At 52.7% G+C, this 18689-nt stretch overlaps 1 protein-coding gene across 1 annotated transcript in view; it reads left to right on the forward strand.

Annotated features, from left to right (window-relative positions):
• The window catches only part of ARHGAP35 (Rho GTPase activating protein 35), a 127170-nt gene extending 109124 nt beyond the window's left edge, over window positions 1-18046 (forward strand). Inside the window, exons 4-7 of the mRNA XM_047789811.1 lie at window positions 3555-3632; window positions 5571-5702; window positions 12130-12235; window positions 13043-18046. Coding sequence (XP_047645767.1) covers window positions 3555-3632; window positions 5571-5702; window positions 12130-12235; window positions 13043-13400 — 674 coding nt within the window. The 3' untranslated portion in view covers window positions 13401-18046. The remainder of the gene's footprint in view (window positions 1-3554; window positions 3633-5570; window positions 5703-12129; window positions 12236-13042) is intronic.
• The last annotated feature ends 643 nt before the right edge of the window (window positions 18047-18689 follow it).

Below are 18689 nucleotides of genomic sequence, written 5' to 3' on the forward strand. Positions count from 1 at the left end.
GTGCTGAAGGTTAGAGTTGCCAGAAGATGATGAATGGCCTGGGGCTGTTGGGACCTTCTGCAGTTCAGAGGGTGCCTCTCCATGCTGGGGCTCAGAACTGTGGACATCGTGACTAAGTCAGGGACTTTTTAGCACCTGCCACTTATTCGTTCCATTGTTTTCTTTGTATTAGAGAGGGCTGACATTCAAGTAAAGAGAAGAGTGGAGTGATTTCACTTCAACCTAGGGAGTGAGGAGTTGAGTCTGTTGAGACATCCAGGGCTTCCCCAAATGTGGGTGATTTCACATGTAAGCATGTGACATGTGTTACCTGAGATGTGAAATGGGTAGAAGGTTTAAATATGTCTGAGAAGAGTTTAGAAAAGTCACTGAGGAGCAAGACCATTCTAAAATTATGAACTGAAGGTGGTGAAGAGGAGCCACCCTGACCTGTGACTTTTGGAGGTTGACAGCAATAGGGGGATAGACCATCTCAAAAGCGACCCAGAATACTAAGGGCCAGTGGGCTTCACCCAGGTGTGGTATTTCTTCAAGGGGTGGAAGGGAGACTGTGTCTGGACCCCAGCATAATGGTGGATAAGAGTTAAGCATCTTCTGGAACAGCGTGGAGGCAGAGGAGTGGCAGGGCCCTGAACTTAGACCACGGTCCCTCTCCCCCCGCCCCGCTTTTTCTTTTTCAGCTGCCCCATGGCATATGGAGTTTCCTGGCCAGGGATCAGATCCAAGCCCCCGTTGTGATCTACGCCGCAGCTGGAAACACCAAATCCTTTAACCCACTGTGCCAGGCCAGGAATCAAACCTGCATCCTGGCACTGCAGAGATGCCACCAATCCTGCTGCGCCACAGCAGGAATTCCAGACCACTTCCTTTTTGATCTTTCACCTAATAAGTGAGTGAGCTAGTGGCGGGAGTTGCCGTCGTGGTTCAGTGGGTTAAGAACCCAACATAGAGTTCCTGTCGTGGCTCAGTGGTTAACAAATCCAACTAGGAACCATGAGGTTGTGGGTTCAATCCCTGGCCTTGCTCAGTGAGTTAAGGATCTGGTGTTGCCGTGAGCTGTGGTGTAGGTTGCAGGCGTGGCTCGGATCCCGCGTTGCTGTGGCTCTGGCGTAGGCCAGCAGCTGTAGCTCCCATTTGACCCCTAGCCTGGGAACCACCATATGCCGCAGGAGCGGCCCAAGAAATGGCAAAAAGACCAAAAAAAAAAAAAAAGAACCCAACATAGTGTTTGTGAGGATGTGGGTTTGATCCTGGTCTCGCTCAGTGGGATAATAAGGACCGGGCGTTGCTGTGGCTGTGATGCAGGCTGACAACTGCGACTTTGTTTTGACCCCTATCCTGGGTTCGAATCAGCCCTAAAAAGAAAAAGAGTGAGTGGTGCATGGATGTGAGAAAGCACGTAGCTCAGTGCATGACTGTGACCGTGCAGGAAATGTTAACTCCTAAAGGGAGGGCCGTGGGAAAGGGCAGCATGGGTCTGGGGTGCATCGGGGCCTCAGGCTTGGGTTGTGTCTGCACTTTTCATGCTGAGCACAGTGATGACAGCTCCTTTGTAACTGGGCATTACACAGTAGGGTGTCCTTGGGGCTGGTCCATTAACCAGCCCTCTTTTCTCTGGGGTGAAAGGTCCACGTGCAGTTAACAGCTTTTAGGCCAGAGAATTGATGACTTTTGTTTTTGGTGTTCTTCAAAGTTCACCTGCCACTAGTCTGGGGCCCCAGAAACAGTCAGACTGACTACTTTTACCTTGCCTCATGGGCACCTCTCCAGAGGCGTCAGTTACAGTGATAACTGATGTTGAGACATTTGGTTCTTGGGAACCTCCTAATTGACTTAAGGGCATGGTCCTCTCTCCACGGCCCACTGCCTTCTGGTGGCCTCAGGGTGCCTCCTCCATGCGCCTTCAACTAGTCAGAGTTGCTCAAAACCATGGCCTTCAGAGGAGACCCAGGATTGGTTTGGCCATGAGCCTTGGTTTTTCACAGTGACTTCATTGTCCTGTAGACCCAGGGTCTTAAAGGTGCAACAGTGAACTTTCCCTTCTGGAGGGAGGGAGGGAGAAGCAAGTCAATGGACAGTGCTTGGAGGGCCCTCCCCGCTGAACAGGGCTTCCCGGGCCAACGGGTGGGGATTGAAGGATAGAATTTTACTCTTGGTTTTTTTCTCACCTAATACTGTGCACTAAGTTCCAGAAGGATTGCAGAGTTAAATGTAAATTTAAGAAAAAATTATAAAAAGGACAAGAAGGACGAAATAGAGACTATGATCTAGGAATAGAAAAATCTACTCTATGGAGTTCCCATCACGACTTAGTGGGTTAAAGGGCCCAGCGTCGTCTCTCTGAGGATACAGGTTTGATCCCTGGCCTCGCTCAATGGGTTAAGGATCCGGCATTGCTGCAAGCTGTGACATAAGTCACAGATGCAGCTTGGATCCAGTGTTGCCATGGCTGTGGTCTAGGCCCCAGCTGCAGCTCTGATTCAGCCCCTTGCCTGGGAACTTTCAAATGTTGCAAGTGAGGCCTTAAAAGAAAAAAAGGGAAATCTGCTCTAATGGCATTCCCACTGGGGCACGTTCTAGGTTTGATCCTGAATCCAGGCGTGTCCTGGATTGAGGATGCAGCATTGCCACAGCTATGGCATAGGTCACAGCTGCAGCTTGGATTCAATTCCTGGTCTAGGAACTCCCATAGGCCAGGGGCACAGCCAAAAAAACCAATCTGCTCTAAGCATAAAAACAAATGGAGTTCCCATCATGGATCAGTGGTCAACAAATCCGACCAGGAACCAAGAGGTTGCAGGTTCAATCCCTGGCCTTGCTCAGTGGGTTAAGGACCTGGCGTTGCCGTGAGCTGTGGTATAGGTCGCAGACGTGGCTCGGATCTGGCATGGCTTAGGCTCTGGTGTAGGCTGGCAGCTACACCTCTGATTGTACCCCTGGCCTGGGAACCTCCATATGCCGTGGGTGTGGCCCTAGAAAAGCCAAAAAAAAAAAAAAGAGAGAGAGACATCATAATGAAACTGACTGGCCTTGAGAACCTAAAATTTTTGAATTATATACTTCAGAAAAATTCATTACCCAAAATTAGAAGACAGATAGCAAAAGGGAAAACATGTGAAGATATATAGGGAGTTCCCATCATGGCTCAGCAGAAACAAATCCGACTAGGAACCATGAGGTTGCAAGTTCAATCCCTGGCCTCGCTCAGTGGGTTAAGGATCTGGCATTGCCGTGAGCTGTGGTGTAGGTCACAGTTGCGGCTCGGATCCTGCGTTGCTGTGGCTCTGGCGTAGGCCGGCGGGAGCGGCCCTAGAAAAGGCAAGACAATAAATAAATAAATAAATAAAATAATAACCAAATATTTTTAAAACTCTGAGTGAAAAAGAAAATGGGCAAAAGTGGATTGGAGCATCTAGGCAAGTCAAGAGTACTCAGCCCCACCCTCTCTCACGCTGGGTGCCTGATGGGGTCTCCCCTTCTTTCCTGAGATCCAGTCCTCCTCGTTCTCTGCTCTCCACTCCCTGCTCCTAAGACACCTGCTTGTTTCTCCTCAGGATTGAGCACAGAAGGCATCTACCGGGTCAGTGGGAACAAGTCAGAAATGGAGAGTCTGCAAAGACAGTTTGATCAAGGTAAGGCCACAGCCCAGCCAAGCATGAGAGGCTGGAGCCACCCAAGGCAGATGAGTAGGCGAACTGCCAGTGGAGCCCCTCAGGGGTGCTCCTGCCTCACAGATGCAAAGCCGAGAGGTGCTGGCTCAGTGACTGAACAAGAGGAAGTATTTGGGCCCAGTCAGCCTTACCTCCACGGGCACACTACCGCAGAGGAGTGGGGAACGGACATAGCATCATCCTCGCCTGAGCTGCGTCAGCCAGGCTGCCCCACATGGGCCACATCTCTGCTCCTTTGCCTGTTCACAGTGTAGGCATGGCCAGTGTAACCTTCTTTGACCTTAGTTTCCTGTGTTACTATCCCACACCCCCACACACACTGCTCACCCTGGCACCTGCCTCGTTCACTGGGAAAAGGCCTTGCTTCCCTTGGACTGGGCCGTGCAGGGGCGATTGTGGGCACGTGATGTTGTATTGAGGTAACAGTCCTGTTTTGCCAGGGCCACAGGAGTACCCTCCCCATGACTACCTTCCTCACACAGTCCTAGCACAAGAGAAAAAGCAAGGGAGCCTTTTGTGATGAGCTGGGCATGGGGTCCTGGACTCTCAGAGCTGACCTCTCATGAGTAAGACTGGCTCTTCGCAGAGACTTGTCTCCTAAGCTAGATCAGGCCTGAGAGGCCTAGAGCCAGATGGCCAAATCCATTTCACCCTGACTCAGTGGCCCAAGTCTAACTCTTAGAATTGAACACACTGTGGGATGAGAAGTCACAGCCACCAGTGTTAGAAGCAAAAGAGCCAAAGCAGCAAAAATTCACAGATGTCTCTGGCCAATGAGGATGGAAAGCTGAAGGTCAAAGTAGGGTCTGCCTTAGCATGTGGCCTTAGGAGACCAATCCAGGCGGCCTGTTGGACAAAGCAGCTAACCAGTATGCACTGGGAGCTGACACCCAAGCACCCTGGGGGCCATAGCACTTTGTAGCCACATAGTCCCTCTTTGCCAGCTGGCAGCAGGAGGTGGTGACCCGTGAGAGCAGGGAAATGTGTCACTCTTGCAAGCTAGGAAGAAGGGGTCAAAATGAGCGTATAGCCATGCTTGGGTATACACTTATATATACGCCAGAATCTATACCACAGTTTAGAACCCCCAGATCAAAACTGATGTCACTGTCAGTAGATGATTTCTTATAAATCAGACACGCATTAAGAAGAAGGTATACAAAGAAAAATTGGGTGTTCCCGTCGTGGCTCTGTGGTTAACGAACCTGACTAGTGTCGATGGGGATATGGGTATGATCCCTGGCCTCACTCAGTGGGTTAGGGATCCGGCGTTGCTATGAGCTGTGTGGCTCGGATCCCGAGATGCTGTGGCTGTGGCCAGCAGCTACAGCTCCGATTCGACCCCTAGCCTGGGAACCTCCATGTGCCAAAGCTACGACTCTAAAAAAAAAGACAAAAAAAAAATTGGAGACAGAGGTCAGTGGTGTATCATAAGCTGGAAGAGCCAAGACAGCAGAAGAATAAATACGTCTCCTTGCCCTTCCACCATAAGGAACAAGGGTGGAATGGCAGTCGAGATTGTTGGTAACAATTTGGAAACCGACCAGGAAAAGTGAGCAAGCCCTCTGGGAAAGCTTCCCGGTTTCCCTGAGCAGGAGGGCTACGGAAAAGGTAGCAGCAAATCCAGGCCAGACAAGGGAGGGTGGATGCACATGATGGCAGGCGCAGCAACTCTACGCAGAGGAAGAATTGGGTGGCAGCCTCTGTCTGTGAGTCTCAGCACCCAGGATACCACTTTCTGTCTAATCTGTGATAATCCTGAGTCCCTGCCCAGGCTCCAGGCCTGCCCTGGGCAGCAGCCCTGTCCTCAGATTGTCTCAGTTTTTCCCAGATGCTAAGTTTTCCTTGCCGCTGGCCTTCTTAGATGAGTCTGGCCTCACTCTCCTAAATTCCTTTCAGACCACAACCTGGATTTGGCAGAGAAGGACTTCACAGTGAACACCGTGGCCGGGGCCATGAAGAGCTTTTTCTCAGAACTACCAGACCCCCTGGTCCCATACAACATGCAGATGGATCTGGTGGAGGCACACAGTGAGTACCGGCAGACCTCCGCTGGCTCCACGCTGGCGAGTGGCGGGAGGGGGCAGCGCTGTGGTGATGCCCTGCCCTCACAGAGCTGGCACTCTGAATCTTGAAACTGAGATTTGAAGGAGGTAAGGAGAGGGCACTAACACCGTAACATCCAAGGGCTGACAGATTAAGCCCCCTGCCTTTGTAGACCAGAGGTGCTTCTCTGTGGGTTCTTTCAAAAAGGTTGCAGATGACCCCAAAATTCCATGAGTTAAGCGGCTAGTTTTGGTGCCAGACCCGGGGCAAATCTCCTTTGCTTGTTCCCAGTGTAAGCATGGCCAGCGTAACCTTCTTTGACCCTAGTTTCCAATGTTACCATCCCTTCTCCTGTTACCGAATGAGATGAGAGGTCTGGAGGCAGGGTTGTCTAACAGACGGTTAAATGGCAGGGCTTACTTTCCTTTCCCTTCTTCTCACCCACCCATCTGCTCCCATCTCTCACAGAAGGCATTTAACGTGTGGCCTGGGGCCAGATAGACTCTGAGGAAGCCATCTCCTTGAGGGAGGGGGGCAGCTCCAGTGGCCCTGGCCAGATCACTTGAGGCTGCAGCAAGTTGGCACCTCTGGTGGGGGAGTGTTGTCTGGGGGGGTTTTTTGGCCACATTCGTGGTATGTAGAAGTTCACAGGCCAGGGATCAAACCCACGCCACAGCAGCACCCCTAGCTGCTGCAGTGACAACACCAGATCCTTAACCTGCTGTACCACAAAGGGAACTCCCAGCACCTCTGGTTTTAGAGGTCACCTTTCATGCCATCCCTCCTGCCCTGACAGCTCTTTCTGCCCCAGTCTCCCCTCTCTCCAGAGGCCTTTGTCCACATGTGGGAACCTTCCCACTGGGCAGCCTTTCCCAGACCTTGCACAGTGCTGCAGAGAGGGCCTGACCTCTCAGAGCTTTACTCAGGGTGGCACTTCCTAGGTTTTTTAGCCCAAGGCAGCCTCCCTACTTTGTACCTCTGATGGGTTAAGACCTCAGAAGCCACCACTGCTGTGCAGCTTCAGAAGGGGATGTCCTTGCTAGTGGCCAAGGGGGTGGGGAAGTGGAAATGGAGTGTGTCCCCTCAGATCCCAGGACACTAGTTTTATCTTGCTACCACCCACCTCAAAAGAGGAAGATTTAAGCATGTATGATTTACTTAAAAGGCTGATGGCATGAGCAGAAATTTAGAGGAGGTCACACATTCACAGTCTTTTAAGTCCTGGGTTATATACATTCTCAGCGGCTTTGGGAAATTGAGATGCTGACAGAAGCGCAACCCTGAACTGTGGAGCCAAGGGCTTGCAGGGCCCCTAGAGTCACCACTCTGGGGTCTGCATTTCCCTGGTATTTGTTTCCACAATCTGGGTGCCGCCTTCACCATATTTTATACACAACAGTCTTGGCTGATTGAAATCATTCACAGCTTCTGAGCTTATCCAAGCCCACGGGGATGGGGCAGAAGCACACAGTTCCCTGGCACTGTCATAGGGTTCCCTGGCCTTCCTTCCCATCTCCCTTCCCAGGGCAGGAGTCTGGATTTCTCCCAGATGAGCTGGAAGCAGGGACAAGGTACCAGCTTCTGCTCTGATCCTGCCATCCAAAAATAGACGTCCTCTCAGCAATCACTTCTCCTGCAGGCTCCAGCCTGGCTCAGATGGGAAATGTAGGAATCTCCATCCTGAGCCTTTCCACCTAAGCTAAGCTTGTTAGGAAGAGAAGGTATGAGCCAGAAGCCTGAAGATTCCTGATAGCATTTGTCTTGACTTGGCGCCATCTAGAGGCTAGCAGAGTCCTGGCACCCAGTAGAATCCCATTGTTTCTGCGGGAATTGCTGACATAGCATCTTTTTGTTTTTGGAGGGTTGTGGAAGGCAGGAGAGGAAGATGTTATTGATGGGGCATCAGCTGCCCTTCCTATAGTAGCTTCTGCTGACTTCCACTCATTAGGAACGGAGCTTCTTGCTGCTACTGGAGCCTGGAAAGGGTGGAGATTTTCCGCTTCCGCTTCCTAGTGTGTGTTTCCTGTGCCCAAAACTAGTCAGCTGGAGCTCTGTGGTCTTGAACCTGATCGAGAGGAGTGTATCTCACCAACACGGCACCTCTCACAGCCAGAGAAGTTGAGTGAAGAGTGGGGCTGTATGTGTCAGAGGGTGGGTTTATCTGAGCCAGAGACACCAGCCAGGCGATGCCAGAGTTAGTGTTAAGGGACATTATGGAACAAAGATTTTCATGCCTAAAAGTAGCTATTCCCAGCCTGGCTGGGTTTCCATAGCAACATCAACTTGACCAGCTCTTTCCACTTAATACATAGGAGCTGTTGTGTCTGCGTGTGTTCAGGGCTTGGAAATGGTGTCAGATCCTATCACAACAAATATCAAGGTCACTGTCAAATTGTCTTGTTAGCCCCTGGAATTTCATAATATTGAACACTGCTGAAATTGTGCCTACAAACAGAGATTTTTGTGATTATTCACCAGTTATCTTCCTACCACAATCAAGGTGATATGTAAAAGATTCAGAAATGAACAAGAGGGAGTTCCTGTCGTGGCTCAGTGATAAACGAATTCGACTAGGAACCATGAGATTGCAGGTTCGATCCCTGGCCTCGCTCAGTGGGTTAAGGATCCGGTGTTGCCGTGAGCTGTGGTGTAGGTCGCAGACACATCTTGGATCCCGCGTTGCTGTGGCTGTGGTGTTGGCTGGTAGCTGTAGATCTGATTCGACCCCTAGCCTGGGAACCTCCGTATGCCACGGGTACGGCCCTAAAAAGACGAGACAAAAAAAAAAAAAGAAAGAAATGAATAGGAGCAGCCAGATCCTATACCACTAGGGAGCGGCCGGGTGGGCATGACCTTTCTATGTGGAGACATTGTTCCTGCCCTCTCCTCCCAGGGTACACATTGAAGTCAGCTGCCAGGCAGCATGAGGCAAGCTGAGCTAGAAGTGCAGAAAATGCAGTGAGGAGGGAGTACCTGAGCTTGACTCAGATAGGACCGGGATTTCAGGAGACAGAGAAAGCGGCTTTGAATTCCCCATTCCATCACATCCTTGCGTTTCACCCCAGCCTTCAAGAAATAGTGTCATTTGGAGTTCCTGTCATGGCGCAACGGAAATGAATCTGACTAGAAACCATAAGGTTGTGGGTTTGATCACTGGCCTCGCTCAGTGGGTTAAGGATCCGGCGTTGCCATGAGCTGTGGTGTGGGTCACAGACATGTCTCGGATCCTGTGTTGCTGTGGCTGTGGTGTAGGCCGGCAGCTATAGCTCTTATTAGACCCCTAGCCTGGGAACCTCCATGTGCCACGGGTGAGGCCCTAAAAAAAAAAGGCAAGAAAAAAGAAATAGTGTCATTTATTTTTGCCCCACATCTTTTCCCTTTGCTCTCATGACCAACCTCACAATCCCACCATCACCTCTCTGGAATCCCTCTGGTCCAGCCAGTCAGTCTGCACACACCCTGTCCTGTGTTTTTTGTGCCAGAAGCGGCCCTAGATCTGACTCTGTCTCAGTCCAGGGGCTCTGAGCCTAAGGACTTTTGGCCTCAGGGCCTCATTAGCCCCCGCTTATTGCTTATCAATTCTGTGTGTTCATTTTAGTCTATGGAGAAGACCAGTATCTTTTATCAGATTGTCAAAAGGAATGAATGACCCCAGATGATTCAGGATGCCAGCTTATCATCTTGCCCTTTCTATCTGAAGATGAGACAACCTAGGGCTAGAGATTAATAAATGACTGACTTGCAAGGTCTCCAGGCACACCGATCTTGCTGCTTCTTGGGCTCTTGTTCGTGTACTGCCTTGTGATGTTGCTAATCCTAGGATCCTGCTTCAGTGGCATCATTAGCCCCATTTCCTGCCTCCAGCCAGGAGGACTGGTGAGGCCAGGCTCTTAGATGAAGGTGCTGCCATTCAAGCGCTTAATTAAAACAAACACAGCTGTGTTTTTTGTTATACGGGCACCTAAGAGAGGCCTGTGCCAAGCTCACATCTGGAAGGGGGCACAATTATTTTATTAAGTGAGACTCTGAGCCATGCACGTGTTTCTTTTGGTTTTCAGTATAATTGTTCATCCACATCCCCCACCCCAGAGCAGTATACTTCTTTTAAGTAAACTTGTTATTGAAACTTAATAGTAAAGGGTTTTGAAACTCAAAGCCCTTGAAGTTCCTGTTGTGGCTCAGTGGATTAAGGACCCAACGTTGTCTCCATGACGATGCGGGTTCAATCCCTAGGCCTCACTTAGTGGGTTAAGGATCCTGCGTTGCTGTGGCTATGGTACAGGCTGGCAGCTGCAGCTCCAGTTTGACCCTTAGCCTGGGAACTTCCATATGCCGCGGGTGCAGCCGTAAAAATAGGAAAAGAAAATTTAAAAAAGTATGCCCTTGAGGTTGGACCCTTACCGTAAATCTTGGGTTCAGAGAAATAAAGCTGATAATGGCCCCACATAATTAGTTCCTGTGATTTTTCAATAGTCAGATGTTGCCAAAATACCATTTTTATCAAGCCACGCTCTCAAGTCAAAACATTCGCCCAGTTTCATGCTCATTAGCCTCCCAGCAAATGTTCCCAGTAGCTCCGTCCCTGCATCTTTACAGCCTCCTCTTCCACTGGTTCCCTGAAACTCATACTTGCTCCCAAGTGCTTTTTATGTGTGTGTCTGTGAGCTCTTCCTTTCATGGTATGGTGTCTCCACGTAAAGGAGACACTGTCCTGAGCCCCTTTTATGGGCAGGGAGACTGATGCTCAGATGTAGCACTTCCCTAAGATCATACAGCTGGTTGATGTCAGAGACACCACCCTTCCTCCCTGTACCGCCGACCTGCCCTCCCAGGATTGGCTTGAGGCTCCTTACACCCGCTTCCCCGAGACTATGACCCTCTAGGCGCATCACCCACTACAGAGGCTTTTAACTGGCAGGCCCCAGACTCCCTAGGGAATAGATGGTTTTGGGGAGTCTGTGAAGCTCCAGGAATCATAAGCAGACTTACATACAGTTCGTTTGTGGGCGAGGACCCAGAGCTTCCATATATCCTAAAGGAGCCCACACCCCCAAACCAAGTGGGAACCATCATATTCTTAACGAACCCACTACCTGCCCACCCACCCCAACCATCACTTTTGGAATAGCTGCCATCTCCTCATGGGATCCTTCTGGGACTTTTCTGAGCCCAAGAGTCCTAGAGATAGCTTTCGGTTCCAGCACGTGGCTGTAGGGCTATCTTGCTGTGCTCAGAGAGGTCTCTCTGCCACACCCACAGCACACGGAAGTTCCCAGGCTAGGGGTTCAGTTGGAGCTACAGCTGCCGACCTACACCACAGCCACAGCAACGTGGGATCCAGGCCACATCTGCGACCTACACCACAGCTCATGACAACGCCAGAGCCTTAACCCACTGATCCAGGCCAGGGATCGAACCCACAACCTCATGGTTGCTAGTTGGATTCGTTTCCACTGCACCACAACGGGAACTAGAACCCCCATTTTTATCTCACTCGCCCAAGCCAGCTCTCCCAACCAAGGAGGGCAGGTCCACTCAGGAAGAGGGAGCCAAGGCCCCAGGGAGCACAGTGGCTCTGCTCAGACTCTGCAGCCCGTTGGACAGGGTTTGGTTCCCAGACCAAGATGCTGATTTCTGCAACCTCTCTGGGCCCCAAATTACTTTTCCCTAAAATGGGATGATAGCTCCAGCCTCATAGGAGGCCTCACTGAACCAGGCCTGGCATGGCTGAAGCATTTCCCTTGGGTTAGCTTATTTTCACCCTCTCAGTCCATTAGGATTCTATGATGGGCAAACTGTGGGCAGTAGGGGGGGAAGGGGGTACGGAGTCCCTTTGATGAACTGCATAAGAATTCCCCCACTGTTTCCATCAGCTCCTCCAATAGGGAGATATGTAGAGAATCCCTGTGACTCTAGGAAAAGGACAGAGCCCTGGTCTTGTGACAAACTCCCTCCCTAGACCGTCTGTTGGCGTGGGTGGGTGGCAGCGCTCTCCCGTCTGGTCAGGAAGCAGGCAGGCTTTCTGCATTGGGATGCCTGTCTCCAGGGGCAACCGGATGAGCAAAGAATGGTGTTCTTTATGGTGGAGTCTCTCTGGATCGTGGAGTCTTGGGTGGTGGGGGCCAGGAAGCCCCAGGCATACAGTGGTCCCCTTCAGCAGGGGCCTGGGACATGGAGGTAGGCCTGGCCCCTGGCCCTGTGCCACGGCCAGGTGTGCCAGCCTTAGGCACCAGCTTGCAGGGAAAGGATGAGGTTGCCCTTGTCTAAGCCCTGGGCCATCCTCAGAGAAGGTACAGTACACAGCGTACCCTTCGTTGGCCACCAGCCCTCGGTTTTCACCAACTGCCCAGGACCAGTGTCTGCTCAGAGCCTGAGACCCATCAACCTTCGTCTTGGTTTTCTCTTTCCGTAGAAATCAACGACCGGGAACAGAAGCTGCATGCCCTAAAGGAGGTACTCAAGAAATTTCCAAAGGAAAACCATGAAGTCTTCAAATACGTCATCTCTCACCTGAACAAGTATGTTGCAGGGCTGGCCATTTGGTCTTTCCTCTTTCAGAAACCTCCAGTCAGGGCCAGTCAGCCCCTCAAGCCCGGCCGGGCGCTGGCCCGGCTCCTCAGTGTGGCCACGTCTGCTTGCCTGGAAGCATCCTAGGCTCTTGGCTTCTCCACCTCAGGCCTTTGTCCTGGTTCTGTCTAAGCAAGGCCTGCATGGCCCACAGCACACATCAGGACCTTGCCCCAGGATTTGTGTTTCCTGACCTGCGTGACAAAACGCTGGGCCAAGATAGGCGCGCTGTGTGAAAGCAACTCCAGTCCAGCAAGTGCGGGGAGCTCCGATCAGGAAACCTGCTACCTGGATGGTTCCCACGGCTTTTCACACACAGACTAAGTCTGTTTTACAGGCAGGCCTAGTCCTCTCTTGACAAAAAATGGTGTTTTGTGAGCCCTGGTTTGGGACACACGCATATTCTCTCTCTCTCTCTCTCAGAGCATTGTCCCCCACTTTGGGGGCCTGAGGGAGAGTCCCTGAGACATTCTGCCAACCTACAGGGCTTGCAGGGGCTTCCTGTGAGCCGGGGCCTCAAAGCCACATGGAGACCCTGGAACCCAGGATGGGGCAAGGAGGGCTCAGACCTCAACTCCCAGGCCTGGGCTGGAGAGCTGTGCTGGGGCCTTTTTTGTTCTCAGGCCGTTGGTGGCGGGGGGGGGCAGGCGGGGAGAGAGCAGCCAGGGTGGCAGTGACCATGAGTACAGGTGACCGAGAGCCTCACCCAGGCCCTCTGCCCTGTGGAGCTCTGACCTTGAGTTTGGTGTCGCCCACAGAGTCAGCCACAACAACAAGGTGAATCTCATGACCAGTGAGAACCTGTCCATCTGCTTCTGGCCCACCTTGATGAGACCCGACTTCAGCACCATGGACGCCCTCACGGCCACACGGACCTACCAGACAATCATTGAGCTCTTCATCCAGCAGTGCCCCTTCTTCTTCCACAACCGGCCCATCAGCGAGCCTCCCGGCGCCACACCCAGCTCCCCCTCTGCCCTGGCTTCCACTGTTCCCTTCCTCACCTCCACACCTGTCGCAAGCCAGCCCTCACCACCCCAGTCGCCACCACCCACCCCCCAGTCCCCGATGCAGCCACTGCTCCCCTCCCAGCTTCAAGCCGAACACACGCTGTGAGCCCCCAGGGCCCAGGGCAAAAGGAGACAAGGTCTTCTCTCTTTGACGGGGTGGTATTTGGCCTTGAACAAAACCAGGTCTACTAGGGCAGAGGTGGAGAGGGTGTCCCCTCTCTCTTGTCCCCTTCTGAAGACCTCGGCGGTAGCACCAGCCAGCACTCCACCATCAGCTAGGCCGTCTGGTGCCCTGAGCCCAGCACTGCACGCCTGGGGCTGGCTGCAGGCCCTCCCCTCTGACGTGGACCTTTCTGAGGACTGAATTGGCCAGGCAGCGATGCCTGCGGCCCTTCACTGCGCCCCAGGACCCCCCGCCCCCGATCTGTCTGTGCATAACAGCCTCAAGGCGTCTGCCCACTGGACAGAGACCTGGCCTTGGCTGGAGGAGGAAGAGGAAGTTCTGAGATTCAGGCCGTCCCAGGGCAGAGCCAGCAACCCCTAAAGAGAACACTTGCCGTCTGTTGCACCTGGCTCTTCCCACCTTCCATAGCTGCACCCCCACGCCCAGTTAAGGGGTGCAGCCTGTCTAGCAGCCTCCTTGGGAACATGTGGGCCACAGCTCTGCCACCCCAAGGTACCATGCTGAGGACATTAGCCCAGCAGACCAGAGCAGAGGGAGGGTAGCTTTGTGCCTGGACTGGGTGAGTGTGTGCAGCTCCCCCTCGCACCCCTTCCCATTCACAAGCCTTGGGGATACGGTCCCTTCAAAACAAAGGAACACTGGAAGAAAAATGGAAAGACCCCCTCCAATGATTTTTAAAAAGAAAAGGAAAGAAACTATAGGAAGGAAACTACAGACCTCAAGATTCAGCTTTCTTCCCACCTCTGCCAAGAGGCAGACAAGTGAAAAAATTGGCCCTTTGTGACAGCAAAACAAGGATGCCCGGGGTGATTGCCTGAGACCCTGCTGGGGCCCCACTTAATGTCGGGTTACTAGAGTCTCACCCCAAGAATACGCAGTTTGAGCCCTTGATGGGAAGAGCTGGGGAGACCAGCCTGGATCCTGGTCTGCCTGGGCACCCACTGCAGTGCTGTGGAGACAGGCGTGTGTGCGCGGGGGCCAGCCATGGGTGCTGGGGTGCAGTTGGGATGTGGTTTAGTGTGGTTGCTGTTGCAGTGGAGTCATTTGTATCGTGGGCTGTAGGGGGTGCTGGCAGGGGTGTTTGTGGGAAGTGGGCAGTGTGGGGGTCCGCAGCGCCACGCAGGGCTGCCCTTCACGTTTCCGGGCCATCAGGGCCCACAGGAGGTAAAGGTACAAAGGCCATCAGAGTCGTGAGGAGGGCATCATGCCTGCCTGTCACCATCCTCCTCCCATGGCCTTCCCCCGCCCTTCCTGGCTTTTCCACTGGCCTTCCTCTGGGAGAGGCCTCCTCATGCCCCACCTTTGCCCCTCAAACACAGCAACCCTGCTAAGGCTGCTGTAGATACTGGCTGCCCCTCGCTCCCCGAGGCTGGGCCATGGCCTCTGCAGTGGAAAAGCCTGACACTAAGGTACCCTGGGCATGGGGGTGTGGGGTAAGAGCCCCACACGCCCCCTAGTCCTCCAGGGCTCTTTGCACTTTAAGAAGCAGCACCTGTGGCATGTTCCAGGCTGCCCTGGGTCGCCTCAGCTGGGTGGCCTGACAAAGGAAGAGATGCCTCCAAACAATCTCAGCCACTCCCAGCCTCAAACTCTTCTTGTTGGCTGCTGGAGGGTGGCGTAGGCCCTGTGCTCACTGACTTCTTCCTCTGGATAAGCTGGATATCTTAGTGTTTCTGGTTCTTGTACGGCAAAATAAGGTGCTTGGGAAAATTAAAGCAACTTTTACCGCGTCTTAAGGACACTACAAGTCAAAAAACAAACCTAAGGTACATGAATGTTTTATGTAAATGTTATGATGGACTCTCTTCTGGTGGGGCTGTGTCTGGTGCTTTAGGTCAGGGCTTGGCTGGAAGGTGATACTTGTGTTTAGTTTGGACAGAGGGGGCCAGGCCCAGGCTTCTCCAGCCCTGCAGCTCCCCCAGCGCTGAGCCCCAGGCAGGTCAGGAAATGACTGCATTGAATTCGTCTCTGCCTTTTTCTGGGTCCTGCTCACCTACTCCCAGTCAGCCCTTCAAAGTATGGGGGGGAGGGAAGCCACAGGGGTAGTCTGGGGCCACTGTTCTTTGTGCTGGCACACTGGGCCATGCTACCACCTAAACCTCTGCTCTGTACCAGGAACTTCACCTTCACAAGCGCCCCCACTCCCCTCAGTCCTTGAGACTGCATAGATCTGTAAGCCGTAGGTGAGTTTTCTGGAAGGGGGCATACATAGTAAGGGCAAACACAGTGCTTGGCATCCTTCCCTGGGTCAGAATAGCAGAGACCAGGCCTCCAGAGGGTAGCCTCTAGTCCCACAGCACCCCCTGCTAGCCGGTCTGGGCAGCTGCAGAAACCCCTTACCCCTGCCCCTGTTGTCCCGCAAGGGCTCTCACAGTGTGCAGGTGGGGACAGGGCTCGTGCCCAGTGAGCCACAGTTGGACAGGTAGCTGTCTGTTTCCTCTGCTAACTCTCTAACTTCTCATTTTCTGCTTCTCAGGCTGACCCTGGCTGGAGGACGTTTTTCGGTCATTCTGAGTTGGCATTGCCTGCAGTAGTAGTACCGGGCCCTGGGCTTCCACTCTGGTTATTGGGGGGGTGGGGTCAGCTTTTGGACCAAAAGGGCCCTCAGAGGGGACCCATGAAGGAGTATGGGCATGGTTGGGGCATGCTGACCTTAACTAGAATGTTCCCCACCGCTCCCATTCATCTGACGAGCTAAGCGCTGAAAAGCTCTTTCACAAGTCATTCTCATCGGAACTGCACCACACACAGGATTGAGGGCGTGGCCGGGGGTCATTAGCATTGGCCAGGGTGGCTAAACAGTTCAGGGGTGTCATGGCACTTGTTCCGTGCCCTACACCAAAACAGTTGGATGCCCAGAAGCTCTCTCCCCATCCAGTGTGTTCTTTTTACCCCCAGCAGAGTGTAGACACCAAGGACTGGAAGGAAACAACCCTTGATTTTAAGAATGAGACTGATTCTGGATGTGACACTGATGCTTCCACAGAGGGAGCTGGTCCAAGGTTAGGCAGCGTGGCTTACGAATTTTCCTTCAGTTCCTGGCTGTGTTGCATGTGGGGAGGCCGTCACTTGACATTTTGGGGAGCAATGCTGAGTGCTGTTTCCTGGGTTTTCCTACGTTGCACTGCCGCAATCTTCCTGCTTTAGGCAGGAAGCATGTTGGGGGTGAGTTTGTTCTAGCAGAGTGTGTTTGTCTTCACCAGGGTAGCCAGAGGGTGACATCATAGGAGCAGCACACTAGCCTCACCTCCTTCTGGTCTTGGGGGAGGCCTGAATGGATGCCTTCCCCTAGATCGCAGGTGTTCCAGCCTCAGCCCTGGAACTCGCAGACCAGCCAGCTGCAACCTGTGTGATCCAAGGTCATCTGCATCCGCGAGGGACCCCCCCCCCCCAGTGCTCCCCAGCATGCTGCTGGGGTTGTCTGCCTAGGGGCTCTGCTCTGCCAGTGGCTGTTTTTCCAAGAGAAGCTTCAGGGACTTGGGTGGGTGCTGGGGACTGGGTTCCCTCACGCCAGCATCCTCCTGTGCTGTGGGCATGGTGTGCTCTGGGGCCTGGAGACAGTCCCAGCGCTCACTACCAAGCACCGGTGGCTCTCCATAGATGATGGACAGGAGTTGCTGCCACTCTTGCTTGGCAGGTTCAAGCTGATCACTCATGCTTAGGTGAAACAACGACTGAGTCGTGTGTGCTGGAAACCTGAGTCACATCTGTGGCTGCCAGTGATTGCACCAGGAAAGGCGTGGCGTGAGGGGAAGGGCCTCCCCCAGCTATGCCTGCTGTGCTGTCCTGGAAGAGAAGGATTCTTACCAACTCTGGGAGCAGTCATTCAACTCCTCAAGGATCAGAAGCGACTCCCCTCAGCACCCTGCCCCACTGCCCAGCAGCCCTCCCTCAGCAGCAGGCTCCATCAGCAGTGATGTCACACTTCAGTGTAGTCAAGACAGGGCCTAAGTTATTGTTTGCATAAAAAAGAATCATGTTCCCTGTGTACATTTAAAAAAAAAAGTGAATTGTAAGAATAAAACTTGTTTGAAAATTTGGAATAGTGCTGCTGCCAGCTTATTTTTCTGGTACTTGTATTTTCACATGTTAAATGATCTTTATATATGTTGAATTAACAAATATTTTGAGTTTCTTGAGGGGGGAAAAAGCATATTAATGGTATTGAAATGTGTTAGTAGTTTGGCTGTGTGCCCAAAACTCTGTTTTCGCAGCAGAAGTGGAGAACTGTATGTGAAGAAAGTATAACCATTATTTCTTTGTATTTTAGGGGCTTTAACCAGGACATCCTCTAGTTGGTGTTAGGAATGTTTGCTTAATTTCCAGACTTTTTTTTTAAAACACATCGTGAGTTTTTTGAGGCTCCAACCTGACTGATTAGTGCATGGTCAGCCATCAACTAAGGCTGAGGCATCTCTGACTGAGGTGTTTTTGTTTGGTTTTGTTTTTTAAAATCATGTATTTGCTACAAAGTATTGTACTTGTCTCAATGGGAATGGTGTAAAAAACTGAAAAGGCCTTATGTGATATGTATCATAGTTAATAAACCAATCTTGTAAAAAACCAAACCTGAGAGAGATGAGGGTGGCCCTCCTCCCTGGGCCCCCTGAGCACACCCCCAGTGGGCAGCCAGCAGGGTGGGCTCTGGCCCATCCTCAGACCATCAGGCAGGAGGGGCGAGGCAGGTCTCTGGCCAGGGGGTGAGGGTCCCAGAGCCCCACATCCACCCCGCCTAGGGGGAGGCAGTCTCCCATGAGGAGCTGCTGGCACCCTCCACCTGCACCCCCAGGGCTGCTGCCAGGAGCCCCTTCTCCGCTCTCGCGGAGCCGCCCTGCTTCCCCTGCAGCTGCAGTTCTTTCAGGTCCTTAGCCGTTGCACCGCCCACAGACCCCTGTGGCCAGTGGGGCCCAGCAAGCCAGGGCAAGCCCAGAGCCGGCAGTCCCTGCCTTCCCTCTGTGCTCTGGTCTGGGTGGAGGCCGCAGCAGCGGTGCTGGGCTCAGATTCCCGGGTTTATCCCTGTTGACCCAGGACTGTTGGCCTCTCAGGACAGCACCTCTGGGGCGCAGGTTGGCTGCCCCTGAGAGACACCTCTGCCACCCAGGCTTGGTCCACTCTTATCTCTATTCTCTCCTCACCCTCTTCTCTCTTCTAGGCTCCCTAGGTTGCCCTCCAAGTGCCACCTGCAGCCATGACCTCTCTGTTCCCACAGCC

Source organism: Phacochoerus africanus, chromosome 8 (genome assembly GCF_016906955.1).
Source record: "Phacochoerus africanus isolate WHEZ1 chromosome 8, ROS_Pafr_v1, whole genome shotgun sequence".
In the NCBI taxonomy this organism is placed as follows: domain Eukaryota; kingdom Metazoa; phylum Chordata; class Mammalia; order Artiodactyla; family Suidae; genus Phacochoerus; species Phacochoerus africanus.